This window comes from Penicillium longicatenatum, assembly GCF_028827895.1.
Source record: "Penicillium longicatenatum strain IBT 33135 chromosome Unknown contig_3_segment0_segment0, whole genome shotgun sequence".
In the NCBI taxonomy this organism is placed as follows: domain Eukaryota; kingdom Fungi; phylum Ascomycota; class Eurotiomycetes; order Eurotiales; family Aspergillaceae; genus Penicillium; species Penicillium longicatenatum.
In genome coordinates, this window is record NW_026643121.1 from 3,585,514 (window position 1) to 3,609,708 (window position 24,195).

The following is a 24,195-nucleotide window of genomic DNA, read 5'->3' on the forward strand; positions in this document are numbered from 1 at the left end:
CTCCAGAGGGATACTTGATGTCCTGCGCTCCCTTGGTACCAAACTCCCAGTTAATATCGATCGTCTAAATCATAATGTCTCCTGCTGTCAAGGTCGAAAAGCCTAATTTGGACATCAGCTTCCAAGGTTAGTATCACTATTGCAACTATTTGACAGTGGTCGCTAATCATGGCAGACTATCTGGTCTTGTCAAAGCTCGTTTTTGACTGGGCTGATAGCTATGATGCCAAGGTATGTGAATATCAGCAAATATTGCTAATGCTTGGGACTAACATCACTTGGTAGGACTGGGATCGTCTGCGCAGCATAATTGCTCCGACATTGACGGTAGGAAGACTATCTCCTTGACACAATGACAAATCCGCTCATCCCACACTCTTAGGTGGACTATACCAAAATCGGACTTCGGAGATGGGACGACATGTCGGCGGATGATTACATGGCCATGGTGACGCACCCGGGATTCCTGGGGGACCCTACTGTGAAGACACAGCACTTGCTAGGTCAAACCTGGTGGGAGAAGATCTCAGATACTGAGGTTATCGGTCATCACCAGCTTCGAGCAGCGCACCAGGTGTATACCAATGCGGATTTGAAAGAGGTCAAGCTCCGTGGTCACGGCCACGCCACCAACGAGCACTACTACCGAAAGGTCAACGGGGTATGGAAGTTTGCTGGTCTCAAGCCCAATGTGCGATGGAATGAACTGCGGTTCGATGATGTATTCAAGGGTCTGGACTGATAGAGTGTTGTTGAACCTTTCATGGCAAGGTTGAACAAGTAGCCACTGAAAAGAAGGCATTGACATACACAAAGGCAAATTGCGAAATCAGGGCCTGGGGTAAATTTAAACATCTATCAAATCAACTCTATCACACGTTTTATCCCGATTAGCCCCAGAACGCCTTTTGCAACGCATCACACATCAATGTAATACATCGTTTTCCCTCGGAGAGTACACCGTCCATCGCGAGGAACGGATGGGGCATACCCTTCATCACCTGCAAGTCTACCGCTACGCCCGCTTTCTGAAGCTTCTCAGCATACTGCTCGCCCTCGGTCCGCAACACGTCCAGCTCGCCCACCATCACCAGGGCAGGGGGAAGCTGAGACCAATCATCAGCGTAGAACAAGGGGCTAGCCTCCGGGTTTCTGCAGTCCGCTTCGTTTGGTAGGTAATGATCACGGTACCAAATCATCTTCAGTGAGGGTAGGGCCGGAGTGTTTTCATAGCGGCGATACGACTCGTTATTCTCCACGGTGGCGGTGTTGTCCGTGACGGGGACCGAGAGTAATTGAGCGGAGAAGCGGAGTGGGGGAGAAAGGGTCAATGCCTTGTGGGTCATGATTGCAGCCAAGTTTCCACCGGCGGAGGACCCGCCTGTCGCAATTTTGGACGTGTCAATTGATAGCGCGGCGGGTCCCTCCGCCACCAGCCATAGCAGCGCTTCCCAGCAATCGTGAACTGCTGCGGGCCATGGATTTTCGGGGGCAAGACTGGATGTTTCCAGACCATTAGCTCGAATCCCTCTTTGCATTGCATGAGAAGTCGTACTCACCGGTAATCAACGGTCACCACCACGCAGTTCCCCCGCACGCAGAGATTAGAACACACCACATTTTCGGTGTCAATGTTGCCAAGGACCCAACCACCGCCGTGGAAATAGAGCATGACTGGCCATCCACCAGCAGGCACTTCGCCCTTTGGTGTAAAGCAACGGACAGCAACTGGAGGTCCTTCGGTCTCTCGTCGCACAATGGTAACATCATGAGTCTTGCCAACCTCCAGCATTGGCCCCGCACCTGGGATCAGAACACCACTAGTTCGTGACGCTGAAACAGGCTGAAGATGCACCTGTTGATTGTTGATCACATGCTGATTGTAGAAGGCGACATATTCGGGATCGAGGAGATCTCGAACGGAGTCATGGAGCGGGTAAGGAGGCTGTGTGACACCGGGAATGGCAGACATGGCGAGAAGAATGCAAAGGGGAGTGGTTGGGAAAAGGAAAGAAAAGCTGAATCAGAAGATGCACATTTCGCATCCCTTGGGACCATTCATGTAATGTCAATCCCGCGCAGAAAACCCCCACGCGACGGGTGGGATGCGGGGATGAACCAGAAAAGGCGGAATCAACGATAAGACCTACCAGATTGAGTAGAGATTGTCGCGAATGGGGAAGAGTCACTGCAACGTAGCAGATGAGCTTGAGCGGGACTCTAGTTCATGGTCTTCCGCCGAGCGTGGGATGAGCTCTTTATTTACCAACTTTTCCGCAGTAGAGCCTTGCTGCCATTGCGCATTGCATGTGTAAATAAAGCTTTCAAAATGACTACCAAGATCCCAGTTCTTACTGACAAGGCCCCCAAGCCCCTTCCTGGAATTTACTCTCAAGCCATCATCGCTAATGGTGTCGTGTACTGCTCCGGCGCGGTGCCTATGGATGCCTCTACTGGCAAGCTCATCGATGGCGATGTGAAGGCCCATACTGTAAGTATCAAAAGCAAGCCAAGCTGAGGGTTACAATAGCTCATTCGGGATTTGTCTCAATATAGCACCAGTGCATCAAGAACTTGACCCAGGTCCTCGAGGAGGCAGGCTCTGACATCACCAAGGTGGTGAAGGTCAACGTCTTCCTTTCCAACATGGATGACTTTGCCGATATGAACTCGGTGTATATGCAGTACTGGGGCGATGTGAAGCCGTGTCGGACGTGAGTTGTTCTCTCTCCCCCTTGCATTTGCTTTGGTTAGGGGTTGACCAGTCTCTAACATAATGAACTCTGCAGGTGTGTGGCGGTCAAGACTCTGCCGCTCAATACAGATGTGGAAATTGAATGCATTGCAGTGTTGTGATTGACAGCGGCTAAATGGCAAAGAGGATTCAAAAAGGCAGGCAATTAACTGTGTTTGATCGTGGCATATGAACCACGGAGGCTGTGATTGCACTGCCGTGGGGGCATCAGGTGTGTGTGCCTGGTGTCTATTCAGCGCCTTGAGCTAATTCTCTTACCGAAGCTATCATCATGAAGGCAAAATGGAGACATAGACACCTTGCAAGTCCGTGACAGTAGTTTGAATAACTAGCCCAGGGAGCCTGCCTCATGGGCTAGGTAGTGATTTTTCTACACTTCGTAGATAATGACTGCAAAGCAGCTTTCAATCCTGACACCACATAATCCTTCAATCAACATCATGGATCGTTAATTATCAGCTAGCCCAGGGCTGAATTGGATTAAAACTTCTTCGCCCTTGACCCGGGAATTAAACCACTGTTTTATCTGGATTTCTTTGTCGACAGTCCTTGCGTTGCAAAGCAGATCTGCTTTGACTATGCTGAATATTGCCATTGTGACCTCCAGGGTGCCTAGGTTCTGTGCGATGCATGCCCGAGACCCCTTGCCGAATGCAAAGAAATGGTCGAGCATATCCTGAGTGGGATCTAGCCACCGTTCAGGCATAAAGCGTAGTGGACTTGGGAAAACCTGCTCATTCTGGTGCAGTTGGAAAGAGGCAACACCGACACTTGTCCCTGCGGGGAAGTGATAATCGTGATAGGTCCAACCACCAGGGGGTACGGCTCGAGGAAGTCGGATAGGGTTGGTCCATGATAATCGAAGTCCCTCTTTAATCGTTCCACGAAGATAGCCACAGGCTGTTGGGTCTTCCCCTTTAGCAACAGTGCTTTGTATCTCTTCACGGAGTCGGCAGTATCTGGTTAGTCCGTTAGAGCGGATTCAAGGTCGCGATGCCAGGCTCGAAACATACATTTGTGGATACTTGGAAAGATACCACATTATTGTTGCCGTGTTCATACTAGTTGAGTCGGTGCCAGCAAAGCAAAGGTCTTTCACTTCGATTTGAGACTGGATGGATGTCTGCTTCTCCAGAAGACGGCTTTGATAACTCCCACTTTTGGGTGTTGCGACAGCCACAAGTTGCCCCGTGAAGCGGTCTATAAGATCGAATGCTCTCCTCGTGGCGTCAGTAGAAATCATCCATTCTGAGGTTGCCATGATAAGGTCTCCTATTTTTCCGGGTGTGAGATTGAAGAATGCACCGATGCCAACAAATGCGTCAACAAAGGGGGACGCAGACATGACCTTGGAGCCCTCGTTCAGGGCCCCATAGCGATGTTGGAAAAGATACACACTAATAGCGTCAATGGCCATACATCGACAGATATTAAGCACGTTGACTGGCTCTCCCTTTTTCGCTTCGAGTCGAAGTCTGGCGATGAGATCATCGAAGACCGGGGCCAAGAGTGGCTCGGCTTGTCGGAGCGAAGCGGTGGAAAATAGCGACGCGACAGCCTTGGCTCTTGTCGCTCTTTCAGAAAGTGTTAGCGTGGAGAAGATTGTATTGTGACCGTCAATATCGAATTTGGAGTACGCCGAAGACTTTGGAAATCCGCCCCGAGCGATGTACATTGGCTCGATGGCATCTGCATTGGAAATGTCGACATCATTGGGACCGACGCGCAACACCGGGCCATATTGGCGATGAAGACTAAAGACGACCGTACACTCGTCGCCGACATAGGTATGATAGGCAAGCCATAGGGAGGTACATGCTGCGAGTTTTGGACCGGGAATAGTAGCCAAAGGATGAAAATAAAGCCTATAGATCAATCTAGAAATGAGGCCAGTGAACGCCAATAATAGTGACCATAAGGCCGTGCTCAATAGCGGGAATGTCATGATGCTATCAGGGTCGTGGACGCGGAAAAGAACCATCTTTAAACAGGCAAGTGCCAGCGAACGCAGATAAGAATTGTTTCGGATCCGCCGATAATCAATAAGGTTTGTCATCTGTTATCTCAGAATCGACGGTATCTCCGATCCAGTTTCATTCGCTAGGATCGCCCATTGCTCTTATCAGACTCCCCACTCAGACCCCATGATAACGAGTCAAGCAATAGATTCAAATATCGGATTTCCCCTGGCCATCATGGCAGGAATCTAACGAAACGCTACAATGGCCAAGGAGGTATTCGATACCTCAATCGACGAGGATGTTGCTCTCGAGCATCTCGGGTACCAACAAGGTAGGACAGAATAGCTTTTTGGTGTCGATCCCTGCAAGCTATGATGCTAATCTGCGCATGGTAGAGTTCAAGCGCTCATTTGGTTTATTTGACATGGTAGGGTTCAGCTTCAGTATTGTGACATGGTAAGAAGTCTTGATTGCATGTCGGAACTCAGCTAATACTTCCATCAGTTGGACGGCCTTGAGTGGAGTATTCATCATTGGCGTTGAGGCAGGCGGACCACCGGTGATGATCTTTGGCTGGATAGGGGTCTGTGTGGTCACGCTGTTCATTGCGTTAGCCATGGCCGAGATGTGTGCAAGATGGCCAGTCAGTGGAGGTCAGTACTCGTGGGTGGCCATGCTGGCACCGCCCAAGGTAGCTCGACAATTGTCTTACATCACCGGATGGTTTATGCTGGTTGGTTCGTGATTTTCTTTTCTATCATTGGTTGATTGCCTTCTAGAAGCTAATTTGATTCGTCCAGGCATCCTGGCCATGGGCGCAGTGAATAATTCAGTGGCATCCAACTTCATTTTGGGCATGGCCAACCTAGTCTTCCCCACGTATACTATCGAGAGATGGCATACAGTTCTAGTTGCATGGGCTGTGGCATTCTTTGCTTTAGGTATTAATATTTTTGCGCCTCAGGCGCTCCATCGCCTATCGCGCATGATTCTGGTATGGAACATTGCGTCGTTCATTATCATCATCATCACACTCCTCGCGACCAATGATCGTAAGCAGAGCGCAGACTTCGTCTTTGGTGAGTTTCGCAACACCACTGGCTTAGACGCGGCGATGGCCACGATCGTGGGGATTCTCCAGAGCTTTTTCGGCATGTGCTGCTACGATGCTCCTAGCCATATGACGGAAGAAATGACCCATGCAAGCCGCGATGCCCCGAAGGCAATTATACTGGCCGTCATAATGGGTGCCGTTACTGGCTTCTTCTTCATTCTCACGCTATGCTTCTGCATGGGTGATATCGACAGCACGGCAAATTCCACCACGGGAGTCCCTGTCATCCAGATCTTCTATCATTCCACACAAAGCAAAGCAGGGACTTGTATCCTAGCGGGTATGATGACTGTCATTATTGTCGTTGCATCTGTAAGTCTCGTGGCGGAAGGGTCTCGATCCGTGTACGCCTTTGCTCGGGACCATGGACTGCCCTTCTCCAAGGTATGGTCCAAGGTCGAGCCAAAGCAGAAGATACCTGTATACGCGATTTTCCTTACCTTGGTTGTTCAGCTGGCTCTCAACGCAATCTACTTCGGTACAGTGACAGGATTCGAAACGGTGATTTCCATCGCCACCACGGGTTTCTGTAGGTCACATCGATTTCTATAAGGCAGTAGAATATGCTAACACGAGGTTATCAACTAGACGTCTCCTACGGCCTCGTTCTCTTGGCACGACTCCTTGGCTATATGTTTGGCCACTATACTTCCACCTTCACCGGGCCATACTCGCTTCCATCGTCTGTGTCTATCGCTTTCAATGCCATTGGGCTACTTTTTCTGTTATTTGGTTCCATCACCTTCAATTTCCCCTCCGAGGCCCCAGTCACATCGAGCTCCATGAACTATACCAGTGCGGCCATCGGGCTGGTAACACTGCTAAGCTTTGTGACCTGGTTTACCACTGCGACCAAACACTTTTCTGGGCCTTCCGACGTGAGGGATCTGGTTCTCCAAGGGGTGGAGAATGCCTCTGCAGGGCCGGCCGACGTGATGGACACGAAGTTATGTAAATAACTGTAGAAGCCTGTGCAGATGATGTGCAGAATCGAATAGTATTGTACAGCATAACTGCAGTCTTACTTTGCAGAAGAGCCCCTTGAGACCCACTTCATTCCAGGGAAATGATGTCAAGTCTGTCAAGTCTCCTAGCAACCAAAGTGACCCACTTTTGTGTCCCGCTCTGACAGCCAATCACAATGATGATGATTCCAGCCCGTCCAAGGTTCCTGGTTGTTTATGGAGGACAGTATACGAGAATCCTTCTGTTTGAAGATAACATCTAAAGCAATAAAATAATACACACAAGAGCGGTCAAAGTGCATGGAGATGATCAACCTGCAAGTGGCGCAAAGCTGACCATTCTGACGAAGCCCATTGCCCCTTCCGTGGTCGCACTACAGCCCGTGACCCAGATAGCTGCAGATGAGGATCCAGGATTGTCTGTTCAACTGCCAATCCAGGTGGGATCGGCACCCGCCAGTCTGCACCATTACATACCGATCGTGCCGATCCCCACCAACTCGACCGAACCTATGGTGAACGATGGGGACTTGGTTGACCAACCCCCTCTTACCCCCCCATGATTGGACCAGACACGATCTGTTGATCGTAGCAACCCACACCAGCTGAAGATTGGTGGATTTGGTGAAAGCTGAATGTTTTAATGAGGTCTTTGCTCTCCCCACCCCCAGTTCCGGGATAGCTTTTTACCTCTTCTTCTCCTCCACTCTGTCCACCGGACTCAGCTTCGAAGCTTCATCTTGTGGGCTTTCTGCTTTGTACAATAATTCCTGATTCATCGTATCTCCCGCCATCATGCCCACCGAAATTCCTGGCCCACCCGGTGTGCCCGTCCTGGGCAACATCTTCGATGTCAACCCCAATGAGACCTGGAACTCTCTCAACAGTCTGGCCAGCAAATATGGTATGTTTGGAACAAACAGCGCGCGCGATGGGATTGACGACTAATCCTCTTCCTAGGCCCCATTTTCAAGATCAACGTGCTGGGTCACCAAATCGTCTTTATCTGCAGCGTGGCTCTACTCGAGGAGATCTGCGACCAAACACGATTCCGCAAGTGCGTCACCGGTCCCGTCGTGGAGATTCGGTATTCCGTGCACGACAGTCTGTTTACCGCGTATGATGACGAGGAGAGCTGGGGGATTGCCCACCGAATTATGATGCCACACCTTACCCAGGAAGCGACCGATAGCGTGTACAGCGATATGATGGAAGTCGTCCCCGACCTTACCAAGAAGTGGAGCGCGGGCACCAAGCAACGCGTGAAGGCGAGCGACGATCTCGATCTGATTCTGTTAGCATCGTGTATGAAGTGTTTCTTCAACGAGCGGGTGCACGTGCTAGGTGAGAAGGATGAGGTCCAAAAGAAAGCTTGGGATATGGTCCAGGGATGGGAGGGCGCCACCATGGAAGCGATGAAACGGCCCACTCGCCCGAAGGTGTTGAACTGGCTATACCAGAGCCGATTCTCTAGCTTGACCAAGACCATGCGCAATTACGCCACCGATATTGTGAAGCGCCGGAAGGATAACCCTGAGCTGGCTCGCAAAGACATGCTGGATGCCCTCTTGAACGGCGTCGATCCCGAAAGTGGCTTGAAGCTCAAGGACTCTCAGGTGCTGGATGAAATCGTCACGATCTTCATTGGTGCTGCAACGGCCGCCAATCTCCTCACTTATGCCGTATACTATCTCAGCAACAACCCCGAAGCCCTGAAGAAGGGCCAAGATGAGATTGACGCCGTCGTGGGAGATGGTCCAATTGATCTTTCTCACTTGAAGCAGTTAAACTACGTCGAGGCCATTCTCCGAGAGACCATTCGTCTGTCCGCTACCGCACCCGGCTTCAACATTGAGCCAATTCCCCCTAAGGACAGCAAAGATAAGACTCCCGTGCTCCTAGCCGGTGGTGAATATCAGATTCCGAACAACCAGCCCATGATTGCCATTCTGAATGCTGTTAACCGTGACCCCGCTGTGTTCGAGGACCCATTGGCCTTCAAGCCGGAGCAGGTGCTCGGTGACAAGTGGGACAAGCTGCCTGCTGCCGCCAAGAAGGGCTTCGGCAACGGCAAGCGCGAGTGTATCGGTAAACTGTGGGCTTGGCAGTGGTCTTTCTTCACATTGGCCAACATTATCAAGGACGTTTCATTCGAGTTGGAGGATCCAAACTACAAGCTTCATGCAAACGGTGCTTTCAGTATCAAGCCGATGGACATGTTCGTGCTTGTCAGCGGTCGCCAAAAGTAGATTTGTCGCGACCGAATGAGGAGTAAAAGGATCAAAACCGGAACCCAATTGGAGAAGCTTGGGCCATTGAATCTGGATTTTAGCTAATTAGCGGATACGACCCTGTCAGTAATGAATTTTGTCTATGACTTAGTTATGACTCAGCGATCTCGGAAATACAACTTCCTTACACTTGGTATCGCTCCAATAGTTAGCCCCGATAGATAGCCCCGATAGAACTTTTGGCCGGGTCAAACAATGGAGCGAGAGCAGCGACTGTATTGCGAGAGACTTTTACATGGGATAAGTGGGATGCATAAGGTAGACGCTGATCTCAGAATTACCTAGCTAGCTACTGAATACCCATTCCACCTCCGTCATGTAGATACGAAACCGACATTGTAATGATGCCCAATAAACCAGCTCTGAAAACATTCCACGCACTGAACGGTTTAAATTGGATGACCAAGGACAGAGCCATTTGAACAAATGATGCTTACTACATAATCCTCAAAGACATGGACTAAAGGTTAGGAGTGCTTGAAAACTTAGCTATCAATGTTGTCAGTTCGTAGTCCCCCGTGGTGTATATAGATATGGCTGGAAAACTTACACATCTCCCACTCGCCAGTCTCGAATGACTGCAGATAAACGCTCACGGAAGGGCTGTTGTTGCGGTAGGAAAACGAAACCAAAGTATGAATCTTGTTAAGACGCTTCAGGTTGGCCATTGGACTTTTCACAATTAGCATTCGTCGACTCAAACAGTAGATGCAAAGTGGCATAAGAGACAGACTTACTACCAAGAACGTAGATCGGTTTCATAGGATTGCGCAATCTTAGTCCAGCCTTGCTTCTGGAAAAAGGTCGTCAATCCCTTTGTTAACTTTTTGTCCCGACTTCCAAATGTCTGAAAGTAAATTCGCGGCTCGGGAATGGGATCTTCTGCGTGAAGTGTAAAATCGGCCATAAGCGGGAGCTGCTCGTTGACAGGGTCATTGAGAGATAGATATCCTACTGGATAAGAGCAGAACTGAGCGGTTAGATTGATCAGGTTCCAGAGGTCACGCAAAACTGAGAATCCCTCTTTTGTGGATTGGTCATTTCGTCGGCCTCCTAGCGTCCATAAATCTTCCAGCGTGGTGAGCGTGACCATATCTTCCAAAAGATAAATCTTGATGCGCGATTTCGAGGGTTCCACCAAATCACAAGATAAAAGCCGAGGCTTGACAGTACTGTTTGGGGCCCGAGACTTCAGGTACTCCTCCAGAACCTTCAAGGGTGTTGATATTCTGGGATAGGATTGGGCCAAGTCGTGAGCAGCCTCAAAGATCAGGTCGTGGGTTGACTTTTTCGTCACGAGGGATTTCAAAGCGGGATACATGTAGGCCTTGAGAGTAAATTCATCTTGTCCGAGCTCGAGGGAAAGTTTGTTTTGGGTCTTGATCTGATCCCCAACCATATTCCTCCCCAGAAGGAAAGCCGATTCGTCCGAGTCCAAGGTAAGAGCTTTCTTGAAATGGCCGAACCACTCAAGATCAATACCCTTCTGAGCAGCCATCAGGTGCTGCAAGGCCTCCCAGATTGCATTCGTATTGAATGGGTCTTGTGAAGTCCCCGTCGTCTTGGAAATGGGCTCGTAGGTGTAACTGACGACATTGTTTGAGCAATTAAGGCTCAGCTCAAACGGGGTGCCGTATCGTGTGAGAATACTCATCCAGCGGGGACAGTCATCCATAGGGTAGGCACCAAGCATAGGAACGATCGCTTTCTTGTAAATCTCAAGGTGGCGGCTCTGGCTTCGCTGGTTGTAATTTGCGGATTGTAGCATGTGGGCGAACATAGGAGCGGTGCTATGCCACCATAGCTTTTGGTCCTCATCTGAGAAATCCCACAAAGCACTTAAGCTTTGGTATGCCTCTGCGTGGGATGCGTTTGCCATTTCTTTGGGAGGTAGTAGCTTAGAGAAGAAGTAAGCTCTTGACGGGCAAGGGAGTGGGTGTGGTACAATACTGAGGTGAAGAATCAACTTAGACGTGTCACATTCCAATATGAAGGTGGAAGAGGAAGAGGGGCGATGCAGAAGAGATGCCGAAGAAATATAGACTGAATGGAATTAGCTCGTCCCCTAATAGCACCACTCCTGATTAGTGAATAATCGTGTTTCAGCGAGAATGAAAGCCATTTGGGTATTTCTTTTTCTCAATTCCATACGTTGGAGGTCCATATTTGGGATGAACTAGCAGCTGTATTTATGATCTTCATCACATGAGTAGATAGTTCAGGGTAGCTCGTCCAATGAGAATTCATGGTGCGGATGGAAGACTGCGACTAAGTTCGATTAGATCTAACCCCGTACAGCAGTGCTGGACAATTCGAACTTGTCAAACTGGGTCGGGAAGATCCAGGGGGTAATGACCGAGGATGAGTAGTTTATGTAACACGCGTGGGGCGTTAAGTTTATGTAACTTTGTCTCTGGCGGTGAAAAGCAATCATGATTTCTCATTAGTTCCTAAAGCTCAAGGTCGTGTTTGAAACATACTGATCTAAGCCGCTTAGCAGCGCCTAGTATTGTTCCAGGGCCATATCAATTCACGCTTGGGATCTACAACTAGTAATGCCAGGCAATACGTCCTCCGTCGTAAATTTTGGGTACATTCGCATCCCAACACTAAGGATCTCCAAAGCTCTCATCACATTGAGTCTCATGCATATGTGGGGCCTAATAGAATATGTTTTCCGGCGATCATTCACGTCTATTTTGCTCAAATATCTAAAAGTAAAAGAGGACGAAGCGTAAGCCCCACCGCTCTAATGTGACGGGTCTCAACCACTTCCGTGTTGGACTTCAATCCCGAATCCAATTAGAATGCAATTTTTCCACACCATCAATCTCAGCTCTAAGAGACGCAGATAGACAAGAAGAAATGCTAGCCAGGTAGACTGGTAGGGATTGACACCGGACCTTGACGTATTCGTATAAATTGGAGTACACAGCACGATCATTGCGGGGCCGAGGGAGAGGATCTAGGTCACATATGCCAATACACATATGTAGTAAAGCTTGGGGTCCCGTGAGCCCCTAGAGAGCCTTGAAGTATACAGAGGGAGCCAATCAAATGAACTTTCATGATCAGCTGAGCCGGATTACTCGGCATCGATTCAAGTTGGACAAGAAGGATGAGGCCCCTGTAGAAGGGTCGATTCCGACATGTGCTGAAGGGAAATGACTGACCGACCGGATGCGTGCTCCCCCAAGAACTACAGTATGTACACCTATTTATCCACTCAAGTGCTGGATATCGGAAAGCACATGATTAGTACGGCCTTGAAATCGGATGAAAGCGACATTTTACGCACAATTTCAATAGTACGTGACGATCTGTAGATCAAGGTGAGCGCCATCCGTCCCCGCTACGTTCAAACCCTGCCACGTACATTTTGCAGTCTCCACAATCAAGCAAGCATATATCACTGTCAGACAGATTTCGTCATGGAAGACAAGAACAAAATTTGACAAAAGCCTTGCAGCCAGCGCCGAGATCAAGATCTTTGCGAGTCCAGAACCTTGGAATACGAAACATTCCAAGATCGATTATACTCTATTATGACCACTACCTAAGAGATAAGAGTATCCAAATGCGCTGCGATTGTGGAATGGATCAACATTAGATTCATAACTTCAGATGACGGAGGTTTTGTCTTGAACAAAATTGAGGTACTTGCCAGGTAACATTTCCAATGTTTACTCAGGTTTATGGATTTCTGCCCCTCAGTAATAGGTACATATGTATACATATACTGTATATACCAGTAGCCCCACCTAGGCATCTTTACCCTTGGACATTTGATTAATGCGTGCGGAGCAATACACTGCCTATTCATCCGGCTGACATCTGAGAGCCATTCAAGACCCATAGAATTTCTTTTTGCAAGGCTCTAAATCGAAAACCTTCGACATAGACCTGTATCACGACTTTTGCCCTCGACAAGCCACGTGACCAATTCATCCGCGCTGGATCGCGAGATATGGATCAGATCATGTTCCAATCAGCGACGCCATGCCTCCTCGTCGGGCCCATACAAAAAGCCGCAGTGGATGCGATCAGTGTAAGAGGCGGCGTGTTAAGGTCAGTGGAACCTTCTCCGGTGGAATATCAATTCCTAACGGGCGCAGTGTGACGAAACGGGCCCCCCCTTGCACGAATTGTATTTCCCGGGAACTCGACTGCACATACGTGAAAGCTTCACCGAAGGATGCGTCTAGTCTCAGTCGACAGGCTATTGATTTGCCGGTGGCCGCTCGAGAGAAAGGTCCCGTCACTCAACGGTCTCTAGCTCCGGGCAGTCCAGCCTCCCCCTCCGCCGGGTCCGGCGTGCGAGAGCTGGAGCTAATGCATCGTTTTGCCACGGATACATACCGAAGCATCAGCACGAGCGAGTCAGAAATGCAGGTGTGGCAGATCCATGTCCCGCGTTTGGCTTTGCGGTTTGAGTTCCTCATGAACGGCATATTGGCGCTAGCGGCATTGCACATCGCTTCCACCTTGGAACCGCCAGCATCATTCGTATACATGGACACCGCTTTGCACTATCATAATCTCACATTTGCTCCATTCCGTGCCTCCATTGACCACCTGACCGAACAGAATTGCGAAGCGGTGCTAGCACAGTCTATTATTACTACAGTCTTCGGCATTGCCCTGCCGCGGGTTACGGCTGCGCGTGGAGAAAGCTCCAATATGACGGAAAATATTGTCGTTTTGTTTGAACTTCTTCAAGGCGTCAAGAATATAATCACCATTGGCCAGCCTTGGATTAAACTTAACTTATACCCACACCAAAAGGGATTTAAGAGTGACGGTCCAACACTAGATAGTGTGACTGAAGCTGCTCTGGATCGACTGGCCGTGCTGAACGATGAGACCCTTTCCAGTATTGATACAGACCAGTATCGGATCAACAAAGATGTCATAGCTCATCTGCACCACTGCTTCACGATGTACAGCATTGACGGAGGGCCGGCAAATGCTCTCGCTTGGCTAGCTGCTGTCGACAAAGAGTTTGTGGATAACGTGCGGCGCCGCCAGCCATTGGCCCTTCTGATTCTCATGCACTGGGGTGTGCTGCTCTGGGAACTAGATGGCCAATGGTGGTGGGCCCGCAACTCAGGCCGGGCACTTGTCTCAGAGCTTTTGCTCATCTTGCAACCGGGAAATGCTCGCTGGGCGGATTCACTGGCCTGGCCTCGGCAAAAGATGGGTCTTTAACGCTGGTGAAGTAGCATAGGAATTTTCTAAAAAAAAGAAATGGGTTAAAATTGGTTAGCTTTCTCGGAATTTGGCGGACTTCAAAAAGACTCATGGCCTCAATAGGGTCGATCCGGATTATCATCTATAAATCTGCCTGGTGAAACTTCAGCTAGCCTTTCCTATCCGCCGCCGTGGGATTTGAAAAACCATCTTGCCGGCAGAAGCACCACAACTGACACCTGACAACCACACAGGTGAAGACCATATAGACAACGATTATAACGAATGTTATGATGCAACAGGGCCAAACCGGCGCCGTTGGTTCAATCCACAGAGCATGAGTCTTTCACCACTACCACATGACCTAGTTACCTAGGTAGTGGATTTGAAGACCGAAGAGGCGAAAATGGATTTCTGCTGTATAGGATCTACGGATCAATGGTTAATCTATTACGCGCCTGAATGATTGGCATAGATCGATATGTTGGTAAAGCTCCTTGGATTGATATCATCTATATTCAGTTTTTTTATAATCTCTTAGGCCCCAGAGTGACCTGACATCCCGGAATATCCAACTTTGTGCTGGATTCGACCACCTTGCCGCCTCGGGCCACCGGCTGAGAATAGGTGATCGCCTTCTCGGACATAGCACCAAATGTATCGACTACCATTTCAAGATGCTTTTCATCCCCATGGCCCCCGCGAGCCTGTGGCTCTTCAGCATCGGACACTACGCCAAAGCTGTATGCCAATCCTGTCTGATCCCGAGCTCTGGATACTGGCTCTGATCTTGGTTCTACCGCCACAAAAAATTGAATGAAATCCCCTGTATTGGCAACTTGGGAGAGATGGGAGAGATCTTCCCCTATTAAACCATTTTCGAGGAATGATGGCAGCTTCAAAGGTTCGTTTGCATTAGACTGTGGTTCAAAAACTTGATCAAGGTTGGTAGGCTTGTCAGGGAGAACAATAGCGGAGAAAGCAATCTCTGGATCTAGGGAGAGAAGACCCTGCTTCTTTCCCCAGCCGCCTCCGCCACTCATCACGCGATGTAATTTACCCCCTTGACGCAGTGATTGGGTTAGTTGATCTTGTATGGATGAATTGGGATCAGCAATTTCCACGTCAGGTGTCTCAACCAAAGCCCAGACAGATACTCTTCGGTCGGCGATATTATGTTCTTCAATGTACCGTGGAAGCTCCTTCTCCAGCTCCGTGGATGCAGGCATTGGCTCATTCGAAGACCCTTCCGTTGATTTAGCCAGCTGTCGCAGGATATTTCCCATTCCTGTTATCACCCTTCGTCGTTGAGTGACCGGCTCTAGTGGAAGCATCAGCTTGGGGCGAACACTGTCCTGTGTGGATGTAACAACGCAGCTTGCAAGGTCTGCAGACTTATCCAAGACATATGCATCTTTCCGGGCAATCCAGCGCATGCCCACGAAGGTTCGTTCGCTTCCATTGAGAAAGACAGTGTTGGAAAGGCGTAGGCCAACTGCATGGACGGAGGTTGTATCCCGAATTGAGACCGTTAAACTAGGTTCGTCACCAGCTGGGCTTCCGATCCGGCGAGGCGGCGTAGCTTTCCATTGCACATGATCCTCTTCTGCAATCAACATAGACACACCATCAAACTCTTCTATATCAGCAATAGTATCGGCTAATAAGGCCTCGGACCGCCGCAGGGCACTATTCGGAATCCTGTCAACCACAGCCGCGATCGCATGCACGGTATCGGGTTTTTGTGGCTCATTTTGAAGTATCTTGCTTATCAAGTCGCTAATGAATGTTGATGTAGGATCGAGTAAGTGAGCAAGGTTCGGGGTGACGAGTACGAGGGGAACAGAGCTCGAGCTGCTCTCGAAGGAAGGTAAAGATGAAACAATATCATCGGAGGTCTGTGCAGTTCAATTAGTAGGAACAAAAGGAATAAAGATGGGTAAGGCTCACAATGGCTTCTGGTGTTCTGGTGAACCAGGTGCAAGCACTAGTCCATCGCCTTCCTATGTGGCTTTTTGCGAGGTGCGGAGCTCGCTGGCAGGAGTGCCGCGAAAGGCATCGTGAACCCCAATAAGGGGGGAGCCTTGCTGGCATAGATGTGATAAGAAGCTGAGTCGCAAGCTTACTGAAAGTCGGGGGAAACCCGAAGTTGGAGCTGAAGACGGAATGCGACAGAAAATGCAGACCGCCAAACCTTCCATGCCAAAACATCACCATCATCCTCCGGTGACTTGTGATCATATCGTATATTTGAACTAAATACCTAGGACAAACAGGCTCATATTGGCTTGTTTCAACTTGTAGGTGCTTGGAGATTATTTAGGCACTGTGATCGATTACCTATCTTGATATGTATTTTCACGCGATATAATAGATGGAGCAGTAGCTCGAAGACATCGGCAACAATATTCTAAATTTGAATGACGAGAAAAGGAAACAAGAATAGTGTAATGAAGGCCCGCGCCGTGGGTATTGACAGGACAAAAAAAGGAGAGACACAATATAGGTAGCTATGTATGTGCGAGGCAGTCGACCGGCGATTCATGCAAAGAATAGGAAAAGAGCGAAAAGGGGAAAGAGTCTTTCAAAAAGAAGACAGCAATAAACAAAAACATAAATAGTCCAAGAATACACTTGAAGTTCCAGAGATATCGACCCCAAACAGAATCCCTCCCGGTAGCCGTTGTTTTCCCCAGACCTTTTTCGTAGGATTCGTCGTTCTCATTTACAGAATGATGCTTTCCGGCAGCATCAAAGCTTAAGTCACCTTGAGGACCCCAAAGACATCGCGACTTGCGTCACTTTCTGCCTTCATGTTGGGGCGGGAGCGCTTCTTATTCGGATTGACAACGACCTCACCCCAGTGCTTGGGCACCGCACCTCCGGAGTTGGGGCGACTGGTTGTCGATGCCTGATCTGAAGTGACAATGAGATGAGTACTTCCATCATTTGTAGTGGGCGATGTTGACGTGGATCGAGGAACATGGAGGGTTGCATGCGGTTGGAGATGCGGTTGGGGTTGTAGGGACCAGATATCGATGACGGTGCTAAACAAGATGAATAAGATCAGCAACAGAAGACATACCGTGAGGGTCTTGTGGACCTCAATATCGAGAATCAGACTCACTCCGACGTTCGTTGGCAAATGGCATCCAGGGCCTCCCTCTCGCGTCTCACATACTCCGGATCCGGCTGATTGGCTTGCTGGGCTTGGTTGAGCGCTCCGTAGCCATACCCAGCCTGATAAGGATCCTCATCCAGAAGACGAGAAGACTCGGGCTGGAAGAAAGACCCGTCAGTATAAAGGCAAAAGTACGTTCCAGGTAATGGGTATTGGAAGTGTTGATCACGATTCAGCATCGGAACTCACCTCGGGGGATTCGTGACGATTACCGCCCAGGCACGAGGCACAGATACCCATTGAAAGTGTCGGAAATGAAATGGGGCTGGGAGGAATATATTATTAGGAGGGCACAATGCGACCGGCACAAGGCATGGATTGCCTCTCGGTTGTCGATGCAAAGGTGGGACCCCGATCCCCTCAAACCCGAATAGGATAAAGCCGAGGAAATACGATGGAGAAAAGAGTGGATATGTAGAAACAAAACGAAAGGAAAGATGGTGCGATGGAGGAAGGAAGACGAAGTGACGAAGTGACTGGAAGGTTGTAACGGTTTGAGGTTGAGAAGTCCGTGCGATGTCATCGATACCATGGTCGTGGCCGTAATCCGTGGAATTATCCGCGATAACCTTTTTTTCTTTCTACATATCTCTACTCCACAGCGGTTCTTTTCACTATCACAGAATGTTTGATTTCCCAGAGGCCAAGCGGTATGTTGCTTCACTTTAAGCTAAATCAATTGACCCTTTACTGATAAAATGCAGCGTGCGCCGCGATGAGGTTCGGCCCCGGGCTTCGTCTCGCTCACCGTCCCCAGTCAACGAATCCATTCTGCAAGATGCTCATACCCGTCTAGGGAAACTGCTTGACCTGGATGGACTGCTCGAAGCCAGCACGACCGTGAATATTCCCGAAGATACTCCTGAACAAGCAGGTGGTGAGGACGATGAACAAGAGTTCGAATTCCGGTTATTCAGCGCCCCGGCAAATTTCAATACCGCACAAACCTCCGGAGAAGAAGCTGGCGAGTCAAATAAGGTCAGTACAGGGGTACAGAGGCTGCGCATCAGATTGCGATCCCCGACGCCGGGCGATCCCTCTGATGGTCGGTTTGTGAAGGCTTCCCGTGGGTGGCAGTATTACTTTTCCACTCCTTCACTATGGAGTTCCAGTGTCGAACTGGAAGACCAGACCTCTCAGTCGGAAAAGCGAGAGCAAATTGAAGATATGGCCGTGACAGGCGAGCACATACTGACCTGGGCCAAGTCACAGCCATGGGTTAGTCAAGTCGCCTCTCAATCCCGTGGAGCTTTACTAAACTATCCTAGCCTGGCTGTCATATTCCGTGGAGAGTAATTCACCTGAAACGCCATCAAACAAAACTGCCTCGAAAAGATAAAGACGTTCCTGTCTACGTGATTGAGGGCGAACCACCATCGAAATCCCCCAAAACTCGCAAGAAGCCGGGGAAAAAGCGACGTCTTTTGCTCCGCAAGCGAGCTGTTGCGGCTCAGATGGCTAAAGATACAGAGGCTGAAAAGCGGACCCGCAAGAATCGCGAGCGCAAGATCAAACGTCGCCAGAAGGCGCGGGAGCAAAAGGCTGCTGCTGGTACGGCTGGTGACACCCTAATGGTAGACGCTGATGGAGCTTCTTCAGAAGATGATTGAGTGTATCCTGCCATTGTGTCGTGTTCCATAATTGCCGTGAAGCTTGGAAGATGTATCCTCGATGAGTCTAGTGTTGAACTACCCGGTATACATTCAATGAGCAATGGACCTTCTACATGCAATATAGATAAGTCTGGCAGATACAGTTGGAAATAGCCTAGTAGCCATAGAGCGCAAGACCAGGCGAAGAAGTTCGCTTTTTTAACTACTGGCTCAGGGCTATCATTTGATCCCGGTAAGAAGCTTTATACAACGCAGACCGCTGTACCTCTATTTTTTAGATTCCTGTTTATATTTTTCCTTTGGGTCGAGCCCGAAAGAGGACAGTGCTTCAGTTTTGTCATGAAAAATATTCAGCCCAGAGCTTTCATGGTGAGCTCAACGCTGGAGAGAGAAAGTTAGTCAACCATCATTCAGAGAGCCCATTTAGATAGCAACGTACACAACAAAAGTACCCGCGGACACGGGCATTGCTCTTAGCAAGGTGGGACCGATGCCCTTCCAGAACCCACCAAGACCCTCAATAGCATAAGTCTTCTTAAAGCAGTCACGCATGCTGGAAAACTTCTGATTGGCACCAAACCCATCGGTCTGCATCTTACTCTTCACCACATCAAATGGATAACTGGACAGCCAAAGTGCCTCACCTGCGAGACCTCCATAGGTGGCGACCTTGACGGCTCCAATGTCCTCGCGTTTCACATTGTTGCGCTTTGCATCCTGATTCATCATATACTCAAAGGCCATGAACCAAGTACCATACGCCTGGGCCTCACGCAGAACCGTCACAGCCTGACCACGGAACAGACCGCGCATGGCACCCTCATGAGCAGAGAGCTTCTTGACACAGTCAATGGGGCCCGAGTATAGACGACCAGCGCCATGTGGCTGCGCCTGCAGGCGGATACGGACATGCTCGATGGGACCCGAGAGCACAGAGTTGGTGACACCGGCGAACGAACCGGCCATGTAGTATTGTCCGTATGATAAGGCGCCGTTGGCATATTTTTTCTGGTTCAACTCTTCGAGCTTCCGGCGGGCTTGGTGGAAGGCTCCAAATTGCACGCTGACCTGCAAGGGTAAGATCGGGTTAGATCGATAGCTGGAGCAGCAGCGACACAATTGGAATGGACATTGCAGATAGAGGTGAACGTACGCAGGCACCAATTCCGATCAAGGGAGTCAAGGTTCCCTTGTAGAAAGCTGCGGGTCCTTCATTCTTGAAGATCTGGGTTGCACAATCCAGCGCACTCGAGTACTGGGTGGTGGTTTGAAGGCGGACCTTGACGATATCTGAGCGTGGGTTAGACAACTCCAATGCGGTGTTTGTAGGCTCCACAAACCGAACGGTTGACCTAGAATGATGTTAGCTTCAGCACTGATCATCATCACACAAAAGCAGTCGAGGTGAAACACAAGACTCCCTGAGGCGTTTTCCGGGGTCGCTCGCGAGCTCTCGTGTTCGTGCGGGGGAGTCACTTCACATACCTAGAAGAACCTGTGCCATGCCGCCCGCGGCGCCAGAGGCCAGATCCTTGAGGGTGCGCAGGGCACCGCCGCCCTTCTCAATGTCCTCAAATGCTTCGTATTCCATGGGGGCAATTGGCAATGGGAAAGAAAGAAAGATGATCTCCAAAGTTCTATCAGGAACCAAGGGCCTTATCGCGATGGCGCAAGCCTAGAATGCGCACTCTGATTCGATCCTTTCGCCGACGGGAAACTACAGTGTCTGTGCTTACCGAGCATAACTTACTCTTGGCAAAGCTGCTTAACTTGGAGTATCTCGCCTATAGGTTTTGACAATTACACATCGGGATGTATGAAACAATGATTGAATCTAGTCCCGCTGTGTGATTAGTTTACAGGATGAAGTGTTATAGGGTTAAGCCATATCTATGCCGCAAAGTCGTGGATTTCGTTTTCCGGAGCTTGACCACGGAATGCCAAGACCTCCGTGGGTTCCAAGATTGGCAATTCCAACCATGTTTGAGTTGAATATCCGTCCCAAGGTTTTACGGGATGACATCTCAATAAACGGGGCCTGGAAGTGCTATCTGTCCTAAGGCTCTACGGAAGGTAATCAATATTCATCTACATCTAGATAGGACTGAGATGGATCAAGTGAGTGCTCAAGACCGCCAAAAGTTGACTGACGCTAGATATACATATGTACATTCATATCGATTTCACACCAACTCAATATATCCGGGGCCAGTGGATCCATTCAGATTTACTATTATACATTTACAAGAACAAAGAACTGTTTGGTGATAATGAATCCAACTCGGATTCCCCAACTAGTAGCGGGAAAAGGTTCCGAATCCGATCCTCAAGAATTGCCTCCTCAGCCTTCCACCTTCTCGATATCTCGGCCTTCTTCTTAGCATGACGCTCACCACCATACCAGGCCTTCTTGGCCTGCTCAAGGCTTTCCGTTTCTTCTTTCTGAGCACGCGCAACAAGTGCAGAAACCATAGTCTTCCAATTCTCCAGCCCAACCTTCAGACATTGCGCGCACTGTGCGCGCACTGCCTTTTCGTTCGAGCCGAGACTCAGCATCGTCGACTCGGCAATCTCGACTGCATCACGTGTCCAAGCGAGGCCCTCGTCATGAGATGAGGAGGCGTAAATGATTTCCCCGATGTAGGTCATTAGGCCTGCTTCGTCACAGGGGGAGCTGGCGGTTCGATGAGGTGGCTGATCGCCTGAAGGGAGGGGCGGTGGGTATTCGACAGGTATGAGAACCGTTTTGAGGGATTTAAAGAGAGCAGAGAAGGGATCATTGAAGGATGTTGTGGGTGGAGTGGGGAGAGGAAATTTCAGGGAGGAGTCGGACGAGAGGGGGAGGTTCCGGCGCGCCTTGAGGACGGAGGTGAAGATAGAGAGCGCAGCAGGGAGGTTGCGCTGGCGAGCATTATGAACGGCAAGTGCAGTCGACACACGCAGAATATTCTCGGATGGTAGATCGGTAGGATTGTTTTTCAGTACGCCGGTTTTGAGATCCACAATCTTGTTGGCTTCGCCTTCAAATCCACTCGCAGCAATATCCATGGCCCACACATACATATCCCTCGCTGTCTCCTGCAGACCCTTGAAGTCCAACCAGTCAGCATACGCAAGTGCAGCGTCAAGCTTCTGCCTTGTATCGAATCCTTTCGTTGTAAGGACCTTCATGTAAAAGGTCTCCGGCGGTGGTGACGCTCGTTCACAGTCCTCCTCATGAATCACCTTCTTCTGACCGGCAGGCATAGGCTTAGGCCTGGGATTGGATGGCCCAACAACATAGTCCGCAGGCGCCGAAATCTTCTGCCTGCGATCCGTCACCCAGCCATCCAAGTTTTCGGCTGCCTTTGCAGCACCCATCAGAGCCTGGAAGTATCCCCGTCGCCACGGCTCACTTTTGGCAGAGATATCGAGGCCCATGCGCCCAACACCCTCGACAAGGAGACCACCATCGTAAAGTTCGACAATTCCCTTGCCTTCACCTTGAACATCCTCTAGCCGCTCCAGTAGTTCAGCCATGTACCCGGCTACCATGGGCCAGTTGGTCATAAGCTTTCCAATGTAGTCGGGATGCTGGAGCGCCTGTGCTGAGCGCAGGGACCAACGACTTTTCCAGGACCATTCCGGTGGGGTGGGCCATTGGTGCTCAATATCTTCTTGGTAGACGCCTAGCTGGATAATGGAGAAAAGGACCAGGATGGCGCCGAATGAAATGCCAACCTTTAGACTGCGGCCAAGGCGACGCTTATACCCCTCGCGACTTTCGGTGGAGATGAGTCGTCCAAAGTGCTTGCGCAGGTGAATGGAAAGTGGTGGGAGGGGTCGAGATGGCGCTAGCGGTGATAGAAATGGAAGTTGAGGTCTGCCTGGTGGTGGGGAGAGGAGGAGTTGTGTGCGTTGTGTGAAAGGTCGTAGGTGGATTTTCGGGCCACTTGATCGTGGAGAAACCGATCCAACATGAATCGGTATTCGACCGATGGCATTTCGCGGTGGCAGCATGGTTACAATCACCGGGAATGCCCAGTTCCAAGTGTAAGTTTCGAGGCAGTATCTATCCTTGATGCCGCCGTAAGCGGTGAAAGGGTCACGTGTATCAGTCAACGGCCGGGCTAGCTGGGACGTGAGTAACTCGCTGACGACGTCTCCAATGGCCAGTGCCGTGGACTGTCACAAAGAAGAATTACACCTGTAGGACCACAGCATTAGGATGAGCATACTGTATGAAAGTCACCTTCGCCCTATGATCAATATAGCAGCTATGGTATAAAGAAAAGACCTGAAAGATTCAGGCATCGGTTAGATTTGCATGAGACGATGACAAGGGCAAATAGATCCGTGACCTTATGTCAGCGCAAAAATCTGGAGAGGGATTAAGTAGTCTCGCAAGAAGAGAGGAAATTAAGAAGAAGAAGAAGAAGAAGCAGAAGCACGCCCGTGGGGGTAGGAGTTAGAAATGGAGCGAATAGAGAGCAGTTTATATGGTATAAATGAAGAGAAAAGAAGAAACAAACAAGCGGTGACGGCACTAATCTAAGAGGACAGACGGAGAGCGTCATTGAATCTCTCATCACTTTATTCATGTAGAGATGCATGAATTCAGCGAGGTGAAGAGCTTAACCCCTGGTGCAGCTTACTGGCATATGCCCTATAGGAAGCAGACTTTGCCTATGTAAAGATTATCGTCCATTATAGGTGAAATTAATCAGCCTAACCTTCCAACTTCAAGTCCTTTCAGATCAAATCGAATATTCTCCCATTTTTGGGATTAGCGACGCAGGTGCTCCTAATGCAAGGCTGTAGACACGGGCCTTCATCCGCGGACTCTTAGTTATTCTAAAATGACAAAGATATGATTGGGAAGGCTATAAACATTAGGTTTTCTCGCCCCTAGACCTACTGGCATATGATCGGTGCAGCAGTACATACCCAGGGCTACTATGCTAGTCAGAAAAATAGCACACATAGAGTGATAAAAATTGAGAGAATCACCCGTCAGAATAGTACCGCTGATATTCGCACTCACCCATTGCTCCTTAGTGGATATATTTCAGCCGTGGGGAATATAGATCTAGCTCGAACAAGAGTAGTGGAAGATGAATTAACCCATAATCAGTTTCACAGTAGT

At 49.5% G+C, this 24,195-nt stretch overlaps 12 protein-coding genes across 12 annotated transcripts; 6 read left to right on the top strand and 6 right to left on the bottom strand.

Annotated features, from left to right (window-relative positions):
• Positions 1–74: 74 nt before the first annotated feature.
• On the top strand, positions 75–742 carry arp1 (scytalone dehydratase arp1; the record flags this gene model as incomplete). The annotated part of the gene is made up of 4 exons (XM_057117114.1): positions 75–126; positions 176–231; positions 286–327; positions 383–742. 4 exons carry the CDS (start codon positions 75–77, stop codon positions 740–742), a joined length of 510 nt encoding a protein of 169 aa, XP_056972997.1.
• A 148-nt stretch (positions 743–890) lies between these two features.
• On the bottom strand, positions 891–1,972 carry N7484_006697 (alpha/beta hydrolase; the record flags this gene model as incomplete). The annotated part of the gene is made up of 2 exons (XM_057117115.1): positions 891–1,497; positions 1,560–1,972. 2 exons carry the CDS (start codon positions 1,970–1,972, stop codon positions 891–893), a joined length of 1,020 nt encoding a protein of 339 aa, XP_056972998.1.
• Positions 1,973–2,329: 357 nt separating this feature from the next.
• On the top strand, positions 2,330–2,856 carry N7484_006698 (putative L-PSP endoribonuclease family protein Brt1; the record flags this gene model as incomplete). The annotated part of the gene is made up of 3 exons (XM_057117116.1): positions 2,330–2,491; positions 2,557–2,714; positions 2,790–2,856. The coding sequence occupies 3 exons, from the start codon at positions 2,330–2,332 to the stop codon at positions 2,854–2,856; spliced, it is 387 nt and encodes a 128-aa protein (XP_056972999.1).
• A 347-nt stretch (positions 2,857–3,203) lies between these two features.
• On the bottom strand, positions 3,204–4,736 carry N7484_006699 (cytochrome P450; the record flags this gene model as incomplete). Its single annotated transcript, XM_057117117.1, has 2 exons — positions 3,204–3,714; positions 3,769–4,736. The coding sequence occupies 2 exons, from the start codon at positions 4,734–4,736 to the stop codon at positions 3,204–3,206; spliced, it is 1,479 nt and encodes a 492-aa protein (XP_056973000.1).
• Positions 4,737–4,977: 241 nt separating this feature from the next.
• N7484_006700 (uncharacterized protein) lies at positions 4,978–6,789 on the top strand (the record flags this gene model as incomplete). The annotated part of the gene is made up of 5 exons (XM_057117118.1): positions 4,978–5,047; positions 5,112–5,172; positions 5,221–5,453; positions 5,517–6,359; positions 6,419–6,789. 5 exons carry the CDS (start codon positions 4,978–4,980, stop codon positions 6,787–6,789), a joined length of 1,578 nt encoding a protein of 525 aa, XP_056973001.1.
• An 801-nt stretch (positions 6,790–7,590) lies between these two features.
• Positions 7,591–9,044, top strand: N7484_006701 (uncharacterized protein; the record flags this gene model as incomplete). Its single annotated transcript, XM_057117119.1, has 2 exons — positions 7,591–7,699; positions 7,756–9,044. The coding sequence occupies 2 exons, from the start codon at positions 7,591–7,593 to the stop codon at positions 9,042–9,044; spliced, it is 1,398 nt and encodes a 465-aa protein (XP_056973002.1).
• Positions 9,045–9,546: 502 nt separating this feature from the next.
• On the bottom strand, positions 9,547–10,965 carry N7484_006702 (uncharacterized protein; the record flags this gene model as incomplete). The annotated part of the gene is made up of 3 exons (XM_057117120.1): positions 9,547–9,575; positions 9,637–9,758; positions 9,824–10,965. The coding sequence occupies 3 exons, from the start codon at positions 10,963–10,965 to the stop codon at positions 9,547–9,549; spliced, it is 1,293 nt and encodes a 430-aa protein (XP_056973003.1).
• Positions 10,966–13,085: 2,120 nt separating this feature from the next.
• On the top strand, positions 13,086–14,294 carry N7484_006703 (Zn(II)2Cys6 transcription factor domain-containing protein; the record flags this gene model as incomplete). The annotated part of the gene is made up of 1 exon (XM_057117121.1): positions 13,086–14,294. The coding sequence occupies one exon, from the start codon at positions 13,086–13,088 to the stop codon at positions 14,292–14,294; it is 1,209 nt and encodes a 402-aa protein (XP_056973004.1).
• Positions 14,295–14,803: 509 nt separating this feature from the next.
• On the bottom strand, positions 14,804–17,697 carry N7484_006704 (LAMTOR1/MEH1 family protein; the record flags this gene model as incomplete). The annotated part of the gene is made up of 4 exons (XM_057117122.1): positions 14,804–16,174; positions 17,128–17,323; positions 17,404–17,555; positions 17,647–17,697. 4 exons carry the CDS (start codon positions 17,695–17,697, stop codon positions 14,804–14,806), a joined length of 1,770 nt encoding a protein of 589 aa, XP_056973005.1.
• Positions 17,698–18,081: 384 nt separating this feature from the next.
• Positions 18,082–19,067, top strand: N7484_006705 (DUF2011 domain-containing protein; the record flags this gene model as incomplete). The annotated part of the gene is made up of 3 exons (XM_057117123.1): positions 18,082–18,107; positions 18,162–18,675; positions 18,726–19,067. 3 exons carry the CDS (start codon positions 18,082–18,084, stop codon positions 19,065–19,067), a joined length of 882 nt encoding a protein of 293 aa, XP_056973006.1.
• Positions 19,068–19,420: 353 nt separating this feature from the next.
• Positions 19,421–20,661, bottom strand: N7484_006706 (uncharacterized protein; the record flags this gene model as incomplete). The annotated part of the gene is made up of 5 exons (XM_057117124.1): positions 19,421–19,451; positions 19,510–20,138; positions 20,224–20,360; positions 20,411–20,422; positions 20,556–20,661. 5 exons carry the CDS (start codon positions 20,659–20,661, stop codon positions 19,421–19,423), a joined length of 915 nt encoding a protein of 304 aa, XP_056973007.1.
• A 650-nt stretch (positions 20,662–21,311) lies between these two features.
• N7484_006707 (uncharacterized protein) lies at positions 21,312–23,069 on the bottom strand (the record flags this gene model as incomplete). Its single annotated transcript, XM_057117125.1, has 1 exon — positions 21,312–23,069. The coding sequence occupies one exon, from the start codon at positions 23,067–23,069 to the stop codon at positions 21,312–21,314; it is 1,758 nt and encodes a 585-aa protein (XP_056973008.1).
• Positions 23,070–24,195: the final 1,126 nt, after the last annotated feature.